At 42.7% G+C, this 10,235-nt stretch overlaps 1 protein-coding gene across 1 annotated transcript in view; it reads right to left on the bottom strand.

Annotated features, from left to right (window-relative positions):
• Positions 1-487: 487 nt before the first annotated feature.
• Positions 488-10,235, bottom strand: part of FBN2 (fibrillin 2) — a 280,296-nt gene continuing 270,548 nt past the window's right edge. Inside the window, exons 63-65 of the mRNA XM_006131867.2 lie at positions 7,814-8,045; positions 5,484-5,655; positions 488-2,381 (exon numbers count right to left, since the gene is read on the bottom strand). Coding sequence (XP_006131929.2) covers positions 2,007-2,381; positions 5,484-5,655; positions 7,814-8,045 — 779 coding nt within the window. The 3' untranslated portion in view covers positions 488-2,006. The remainder of the gene's footprint in view (positions 2,382-5,483; positions 5,656-7,813; positions 8,046-10,235) is intronic.

Here is a 10,235-nt window from a genome sequence, read left to right as displayed (position 1 = left end):
TCAGAGGGGTAGCTCCTTCTGAGTGCTTTCCCTTATTGACTAATTACATAGCTAATGCAATTTGCATCAACTACACAATCTCCTGCCTCTTAACATCCTTAGTTGCTAAGGTGCCACAGGGCTACTGGTGGTTAAAAAAATAATTGAGAGTGTAATCAGATATTTCACCCTGAGTTTATAGATGAAGTCTGAAAACCAGTGTGAGAGATTTCATTGGAGTTGCATCTATTGTATAGCAGTGTAAGGGAAAAACAGACTTAGGGCCTCATGTTTTTTCTAATATTGTGTGATGAATTTAATTCAGCATGAGGCCAGGATGGAATATTTAGCATAGTTCTTCAATGTACTCTGAAGAACCTAACTAGTATCCAGCCAGGGGAAGGATGCATCTACACCGATTGCTTTACTGCCCTCCAATAATGAAACCACCTATGCAGTCAGCCCAGCATCCTCCTCATGATAGATGTACAATCCAATTCAAGACATGTACCCCAAAATAAGCTTTATTGCAAGGAAAGTGTTGTCATAATGATACAGACCTACAAATAATAAAACAAAAATTCTCACAAACATTTGTTTTAAAGTTGAGAACGGTTCTTTCCCAAAACCCAACACTGAGTGTAACTTGTAACTTAATCTTTGGTCAGCACAGCTATAGGATTGGAATAAACCTGGAGTCTGCATGTGCTTTGGCTGTTTCACATAATGAGGTTCTGTTTTATGATGAGTTACAGGCACCAGCTGTCAGAAAAAGCACCATGGAAACATACACGTAACACAGAATGGTACAACATTAAAAAAATTGCCTAAAGAAAACTAAATGTCATGTACAAACATCTTTCTTACAAAATAGGCTAGGATAAAATGAGGCATAAGGTGTATAACTACAGTATTAATGAAAGTTCTAAAAAGAGATGTCAAATACATTTTCTTGGTCTGCACTGCATAATTAGTTTGCACATATGGCAGTCCTGAAACAGCTCAATCCTAGTAAATGCACCATTAATCCAAGCCAGCACCAAACAGAATGAAACATTAGGTGTTCCTTTCAAAGAAAAGACTTGTTTTTGTCAGCTGCCTACAGTAATGCAAGTATGTAGAGCACCTTTTGTGAGAATGAGGTGGTTATGGTAACACATGTGGTACCTTGAGGTTATCGGAAGGAAATACAGTACAGGTTGGCCTGCAATGCTAATGGTATTACAAGCAGTCAAGGTATTTTGCTACAGTGGTTGTGCCTCAGCTTCCATTATTTCATGTAGCTGATACAGAATATAGTCCTAGTGACCTGCAGTGGAATATTATTTTTACAGAGACTAATATTGTAATTCTGGTCATTTAAGGTTTTTGTTTTTGGAAGAGCACTTTTAAATGCCTTTTAGATGATGGTATCAGAGCTGAAAGAGCACTGGTAATAGCATGGAAATATTCTTAAAAAAAGTGTTTGGACAACTGGCACAAAAAACAAAAGGAAACCTTTTTCTAAAAATCTACTGGATTTTTTGTTTTAAAGAAAGTACCTCTAAAATAGCTCAAATTTCTAAATCTAAAGAAAAATGAGTTTCCCTTTTGTTTACATAGTTTGTAATTTCTCCATATATTACTGCATTAAAATAAATAAACATCTATATTTTTTAATTAGCACCTATAGCAAAATACCAAAGTGTTAGACTGCTAACAGGAAAAAATTGTTCACATTTTTGTGCCATTTAGTGCCATATGTTGACCTCTTGAGCTTTAGTTTTAATATACTTTAAACTGAGGTTATATAAGAGATACAGTAACCATGGTTGCCCTTGTAATCAAAACTTTTGACCATGGCAGAGTCAGTCATTCCTCCTGCAAGGGTCATTCTGCAGTCTTGGCAGGATGGAAAGATAGAGGTCTTTTTCCTTCTAAAATTTAAGTTGTTGACTCCTTTTAAAGCTTTTGAAAAGTAGACATGCTCAGGTGGATAAATAGATGAACAGAAGTGATTCAAGAACTGGATTAAGTCTAGAAGGTGGCTAATAGAGTTCAATCCACAGTCTCATTCTAAGCACTTGTCCGATCTCTCCTAGGAGGTAGTTGTCCTCATTGCTGTCTTCCAGTTTCTTTAGCTCTTTCTTCTTGTATAAAGGAATGCTAGTTATTTCCAGTGTGTAAGTGCCAGGCACTGACCTGTTCTTAGCTGTGTGTAGGTAACTCAGTCCATCCCTCTGATGGATTTGAAAGATGCCATAGTCATTGCCATGGGAGATGATGTAGCGGACATGGTTGGTAAGAGGCTGTATGGCTGGCATGAGTTCTAGAATGTGGTGTTTGTTACCAAGCCCAGAGATGTTCAAGCTCATCTTCAAAGGAGAGTCAATGTCTAAGCTTTCCAAGCTAGTCTGCTCAATCTAAAGTGAAAGATGAGGAAAGGATAGTTAGCAAGAGACACTCTATATTATTCCTGAAGCAAGACAAGTTAATGAGCTTGATTAGTCACAGTTTATTAATTCTTCTCTCAAAAACTGCAGCTGTGAATGAATCCATTTATAAATCCTATCCAGCTGGTAGAGAACTATGCTGTTTCACATAACACCCTGTAAATCTTTAAGGCTTCTCACTTGGGTTTTACAGAATAATCACAGTTACAGCACAAAGTCCAGAGTTCAGTCCTGCCTCAGAGTTTACATAATTTCATGCTTTTGCAAAAAAAAAAAAAAAAAAAAAGTACATGTTGAGGATCAGAAAATAAACAGGAGAGTCTCACTTTCCAATCTGTTCTAAATTCCTAGTTATATGTCACTATGAAGTATTAGGGAAACAGAATGGAACCCTGAACTGCAAGTTCTTTGAAGAATGTTTTCCATATGAAGGTTTCATTGAAAGTCTACATCCTGGCATCATAAGAACTATTTTCAGCAGCTGACAATGGTATAAGAGTAGTTTAAAAAAAACCCTGTACTTCTGGCAAACTGATTCTAACCTTCCATCTCTTTTGGGTGAAATTTTTGCTTTGATGTAACAAATGGAGAGGCATGAATTTGTCCAATGGTGTTTGATGTGAATACATATGGGGGGGAGGGAAGGGAAGGGAAGGGAAGAGATGATAAATTAGTCTAATAGCTTTTCTTATAACAAAAGGCAGATTTCTGTAGATAAGATCTGCTCTTCATCTAAAACAGTGGTCTCCTTTTTAAGCAGGAGTTCACTTTTTGAATTTAAGTGGAATCCATCTCAAACCAAAACACATACTTGTCCCACCTCTACTCACCCCATTATTTCTCCCTTCCCCATCCTCACTTTTATCAGGGCAGAGGGCTGGAGTGTGGGGTAGGGAAATACAGACTCTGATCTTGAGCTAAAGGATCTGGAGTGTAGGAGGGGTTCTGAGCTGAGGTAGTTGAGAAGCAGGGGGATTCAGGGCGAGGTGCAGAAGAGGTTCAGGACTGGGGCCAGGATTTGGATGTGGGTTGCAGCGGGGCACTGCTTACCATAGGTGGCTTCTGGGTGGTGATGCAGGGGACTAAGGCAGGCCCCTACTCCCAAAAGCAGCCAGAAAACTCTCTCCATCCCTGCTTTCCCCCATCTGCTATGTGGAGATAGGGTACACGGTGGGGGAAGGGCACCCTGACATCAGTACCCCATGCTGCTCCTCTTGTTTCCTGCACAGCAAGCAAGAAACTCCCAGGGGTGGGGCGCAGCTCAGAGGCAGAGGGCAGGAGCAGATGAAGGACTAGCACTTGAGAACCTCCTGGCCAAACCTGTCAGGATCACCTCTCAAAGGCTCCAAGATCTATCAGTAGATCCTCATCTACTGGTTGGTGACCACTTATCTAAAAAAAAGGTGTAAGGCTGTGATTACTTTGAGAGGTCTTCCTTCCTTCTTTCTCTTTGATAGATCTTTCCTTCCCAGAAATGACTGGGTACCCACTGTGTGACACAGCAGAACTTTATCAATTCAGTTTTTTCTGCAATGGTAGCTGCACTCAAGAAGGGTCAGGTCTTATCAAAGTGCATACCATTATAGAGAAAATGTGTGGTAAGTAAAGCAAACAGAGGGTGACTGCAGGTGCTGTGACAAGTTGTTAATTGAACCTCAGACATGTTGCTAGCTCACAGGAAGTATATCTATGTTTGTTGTGGAAATTCTGAAGTGAAATTAGGGGTTTTCACAGAGCACCAGATAACAAATATGGCTTATTGTTGTCATGTGAGAGCAATAGTAATGTAGAAATTGTAATGAGAGTATAGGGTACAGTGAACTACAGTAGAAATTAATGTTGTATGAGATTTGCTTTCTTTAGAAGGTGAGCTCATGTTCCACTGCCATGAATGGCACATAAATAACTGGATAGATTGATAACAAGAGGACTGTCATGACACAGTGAACTACATAAAATAATATTGAGATGAACACCCTAGATAGGGCACCACACTGACATGAGGTAATTGTACATCACCATCAAGCCTAAAAAACAATTTGTCTCTTACAATTGTTAGTATGGTTAACACACACCCTAGTATAAATTAGCACATAAATTATTCATGCTCCTCTTTCTGACATGGGACTCCCTTAGCAATAATATACTTATGTAAGAAACTTAGAAAAAGCTTAAAAAACAACAAATAGTCTAGTAGCACCTTCAAGGCTAACAAAACATGTAGATGGTATCATGAACATATGTAGATCTAGTAGTAAAAACTTAATCTTCCATAATGCTTTTCATCTTCAATGAGAGCCCTTCTAAAACTGCGAGAAGATTTATATCTCATGGTTGCTGTTTTTTAAAAACCAAATCAATAGTTCCTCATTACTGAAGCTTTCAGCAGTTGGATTACTGCCATAAAACAACATCCTGTAATGCAGATAACCCAGATTTGCTGCGTGGTATTGTTCGGGCAGGGGGAAGCCCTTGAGCAGTTCACAGAGCAATGGGTAATGTTGTCTCAATCTGGCCTTAATGCTTCTTGCTACTTCAATAAAAATTGACTTAAAACAAAAGGAACATGCCCAAAAATTCTCTGGGTAGGGATGTTAAAATGCGTTAATTGTGTAACTGCTGAAAATTTCAGTGGCTACATGTGAGCTTTTGCCTTTATCAGTTGCACGTGGGTAGCCAGCTTTTAAACCCCGGCACTGCTGTCTCTGTATCAGAGGTGGGAAAGGGGCAGGCGGGAGCAGTTACACATGGAGAGCTGGCTTCTCAGGTGCATTGGCTTCTGTCTGCCGTTTCCCCAGAGGTGGGGGGAGGAGGGAGGAGGAAGCTGTGTGTAACTGTACGTTAAACCCATGAGCCCAAGCTTATTGGTTAACTCTGTAAATGGTTACACTTTCACATCCCTGTTTTATGGTGGGAGTCAGCCAGGGATCTCCTCCCACATCTTTCTTTCCATTTGTCAAAGATGTACTAACACACAAGGAAGCCGGACAGTCTTGAGCTTGATCCAGAAGATGTAACTGACAACACCCAAGAACCATGCAAGTACACATTAACTCTCATTCATTCACTCACCTCAGCTTGTTCAGTTTCATTCACACTTCTTTTCCTCCTGCTGTTTTTCTTGGAGTAACCATTGATTTTGCATTCATAGCATGCTTCAGGGGACAAAGCATTTTCTTCATCTACATCTCCACCCAGAGGGAGGTACTGGCCTTGGTTGAATCCCGTCCCTGAGACACAATGGCTGTTGAATAGGAATGATCATGTGAGTGACCCATTTTTCAAAATGTTCATAGAGAGAGAACGTTTTCTTTTCACTTCAGTTTTATGTCCTCATTTAGATGGAAGAAAGCCCATCTAACCCCTTTCGCTGTTCCACAGACATCCTTGGGGAAAATGGAGATAGTGTGTGAGAACTTTTTGTTTGTCCATTATAGCGTAACGCGGTATACAAAGGGTGTTATCGGTTGGCAGGGGCCCTTATAGACTTCCTAAATCTTAAGGCACAGAATATTAATACATTACAAAGAATAGATCTCCAACAGGATGTTTAGCATCCAAAGTAAATGGACTGACAACTATTTCAAGCCAAGAGGCTATTGTAGTCATTTTGAATTATTCTTTTTTCTGTCTTGTCTCTGGTTGGATCAATGGCTGTGTCTATACTGGAAGGATTTGGCGATAAGTACTGTTGACATGTAAAAGTTACCAAAAGTAAAAACCCGTCAAATCAGTTTTTCTGCCTCACACTGTCAATGTTCATAGCCACATTGCTGGCAACCCTGTTGACAGATAGAGCAAAGCAATATGGGTAAGCATCCCACTGTGTAGTGTTCTGGGATACCAGAACCGATCCCTGTGCTGCTTCCCTTGTGGCTCTGTAAGCTCGGTGCTAGGGATGTAATAGTATAGTCAATTAACCAATAAGCTTTTGCTTAGCAGTTAATGCTATAGATTACATGCATTCCCCTTCCCTCCAGCCCCTTGCTAGTAAGTTTTTTAGCAGGCTGGCCAGCAGCCCAGCTCAGTCCTGGCTTGCACTGTGTCTGGGACCTACCCCCACTGCAGCTCTGCATTTAAAGTTTATTAGGAGCCCAGCTCGTTCCAGCTAATGTCGGGTCCAGGAGCTCAGAATAGTCACCCCCAGACAGGGGCAGCAACTCAGGGTGGCAGGCAGTTGGTTCACGAAGGGAGTTGTTTTTTAAATTGGCTCCCCTCGCAGACCAGCTTCCGCCTGGCACCCTACACTGCTGCCTCGAATAGAGACGCAGTAGCGTGGGGTGGCAAGGGGCTCCCTGCAGTGGGAGCAAAGTGCACTAACTGCCAGGCCTGTCCTCGGGGACTATAGAATAGTCAGCTAACTGATAAGAATTCATGAGGTTAATTGACTAGTCAATTAATCGATATTTAACATCCCTACTCCATGCTAAGGAATATCAAAACAGCACAGTAGTCTCTCCAGCCATCCCTCTGCAATAGCAGCCTATCTGGTGCTGTGTTTCTAGTGCAGGGCAGAGCAGGGCAGAACAGAAGCATTCCAATGATTTGTTCTTTGTTCCCCAAATGGAGCAGCTCACTAGATAACTCCCAGGAGTGTTGAAAGGAGAGGAGCACATGCCTGCAGGGCAGCAGAGATCAGAAAACACGGAGCACAACCATTAAGGCAGGCATTGTGGGATGTGGGCAGAAGCCAGTCCCCTCAACAAAACAAGCAGCAGAGTCCACACGGGTTCTTTGTTGACAATAAGGGGAGGGGAAAAGAAAAAAAATCTCTTGCAGGAGTGGAATTAGATGAGTAATATCGCGTTATCATTTGGGAAAGTGCTCCAAATACAAAATGTATTGTGACCAAAAGGGGAATCATAGCTATTACGTAATTTTGCTCATACGTTAGATATAAAATGATGCTATTTTGCAGTGAACATACACACCCCCATGCTTTTGTTTCTGATGTAGAAGGGTAATTCCTTGTTCTGTGTACCACCAATGTGCTTAGGTTGTGCATAAGAAGAACTATGCAGATAGACTTGTAATTCTTTCCTCAGCTGAGAGGCAGGACACACAGCATTATTCAGTTCTGCAGCACATGTGACCTGTTACATGGCTTTGCACAGCATGCCTCCAAACGCAGTGGACTTGCTTCATCCCTGGGCTTCCTTTGCTCACCGTCCAGTCATGCTTACTGTAGAAACTGCCAATAGGGCTATATGGACAGTAGCATGCTGAAGTGTTGGAGGTCCTATGTGCTCCTGCACTAGTTCAATTGCTGAGATATCTGCAGCCCTTGCTTTTCATGGTGACCACTTATTATAATGTGTTACTCAATCATCATAAGTAGCTGGCAGGGAAAGTGTGTGTGGGGGGGGGGGGGGGGGGGGAGGGAGGGAGGGGAAGAGACTCACCCTTGTCCAACTCTGTAGTATCCAGGAGGGCAGCCACAGAGATAACCACCTTCTGTGTTGGAACAGCCATAATTGCAGGGGTTTTTAGTGGAAGAACACTCATTCACGTCATGGCATGCACTAGAGAACTGGTCATAAGAAAATCCAGATGGACAAGTGCACTTGTAACTGCCGAGTGTGTTGTAGCAGGAAGCAGTACCACAAGCACTAGGGTTGGTACATTCATTTTCATCTAAGTAGTAAAATAAAACATTGTTTATCTGGATGAGAAGATGCCACCTTGGAGTCATAAACAAGATTATGATTTCCAGGGAAGAAAAAAATATTTAGAATTTCTAACACCACACCCAAGGCTGGCATTGACCAAAGAGTCCTTCCCCACTTATGACTGGCTGCCCATTCCTAACAAGCTCTAATCCTCCCCTCTGCTCCTGACATTCAATGAGAAAGGCTCAGCCTGGGGTGATTTCAAATTGCTACACCTCTTATCCCTCTAGTCCAGTATTCTACCTCTGACCATGGCTGGGAATCAAATGCTACAGAGACACCGAACTATGTATTTTAGAAGTAATCAAGTCAAATTTACACTGAGATGTTTTCAGTCTGAAGTTCTTTGCTATTCTTTTTCTCTTCCCACCAATACCACATTTTTTCCTAGGATGCTATTAGGTGAGGATTAAATTGCAGTGGGGAAGAATCTTTTTGTAGCTTTTAACCCACTTAAGTAAAACCATTTGAGTTTGTTCAAATACAGTAAACTTCCGATATTCCGGCACCTTTAGGACCCAGGGGGTGCTAGATTATCAGATATGCCGGACTATCAGAAGGGGGGCTGTCAGGGATCTAGGGTGGTGTGGGGGGATGCCACCCCAGACCCCTCATAGCCCCCCCCTTCCTATAGTCTGGCTCTGCCCCAGGCGTCCCCGATTCAGCTGCTGCTGGTCAGTTTCAGCAGCAGCTGAATCAGGACGCCTGCAGCAGAGCAGCTGGGGTGCTGCCAGGTTGGTCCAGTAGCGCCGCCCCTTGGCACTGCGAGATCAACCCTTCAGCACCCCAGCTGCTCTACCCCAGGCGTCCCCAAGTCAGCCACCGCTGAAACTGACCAGCGGCTGACTCCGGGAAGCCTGGAGCAGAGCTGCTCTGCTTCAGGCTTCCCGGAGTCAGCCGCTGAATCGGGGACAGCTGGGGTGCTACCGGGTTGGTCCTGCAGCACTGTGGGGCGGTGCTACGGGACCTACCAGCAGCACTCCAGCTGCTCTGCCCCCGGCTTCCCCGATTCAGCTGCTGGTCAGTTTCAGCAGCGGCTGAATCGGAGAAGCCGGGGGCAGAGAAGCTCCAATGGTCTGGCTGCCCGGAGCACTTCCGGGTTCCTGATGGTGCCGGACCATCAGATGCCGGACCAATGGAGTTTTACTGCATTCAGTGTTAGGAATATGAAAGGTTAAGTAGTAAGCATCTCCCTTAATGAGTGACGCTTACCGGTTCCAGTTAACCATTAACTGGTGGGGATTGGAACAGTTGTCTGGAGCATTCCCTGTCCATGGTAGACCTGGGTGCCCTACAGGCAGGGGCTACTCCGGATGTGCTGGAGTTGCTTCAATCTGGCCTTTGCAGATGTGGGGGCTCTCCAGTCCAGCCGTGCTTGAGAGGCCCCCTTTAATTGGTAAACAGAATTTTACATCTCTACTAAGTGCTTCACCCATAATTTAATTGTAGGACCCAGGTGATCTTAAATATTTTACTTTGGGGAAGGTGGGAACTGAGGAGGGGAGGAGGATTTAAAATTTTTTTAAAGGAAAGAAAAAGAAATGAGCTTCTCACAAACACAATGTTAATGGGATTACTGTTTGGGCATCTCATCCTTTTTTGTAATTTGTTTTGACAGGTTATTAATAAACCCTTATGTAAAGAGAGCACACACTGGGGGATAATCAAGTAAATTGTACTTAGCTGTGGAAAATGCGTAATTATTTTTCAGAAGAGACTGCAAGCAGCATTAATTGTTGCACAGGTTACCAAATGTTCTTCAGTTGGATATGGAAGTCATCCTATGTAGGAATGTACATAGCCCAGAATGCTACCTACTGATTATCTTTATAAAACCCTTGGGAGGTAGGGAAACAGTAACATCTCCATTTTACAGCTGGGGAACTGAGTCAGAGTAAATAACTGATCCCTTCCAAACACACATGGTAGGCCACAACCAGCAATTTCATACTCAGTGTCTTAAAACACAAGACTCTCTTTCCTCAGTGAGAAGGTGAGACATTATTAGAGCAAGCTTTTCTAAACATGACTCTAGAATCCTAGATCACTATGGACCCTGAATCTCACTTGAAAAAATTAGGTGAAAATAAAATCCTGCTTGAACATGTTAAAAGTATGTACACAGATATATATATATATGTCTGTAGAGAACACA

This window comes from Pelodiscus sinensis, chromosome 6 (assembly GCF_049634645.1).
Source record: "Pelodiscus sinensis isolate JC-2024 chromosome 6, ASM4963464v1, whole genome shotgun sequence".
In the NCBI taxonomy this organism is placed as follows: Eukaryota; Metazoa; Chordata; order Testudines; family Trionychidae; genus Pelodiscus; species Pelodiscus sinensis.
The sequence above is the reverse complement of the archived record's forward strand: the minus strand, read 5'-3'. Positions and strand labels throughout refer to the sequence as shown.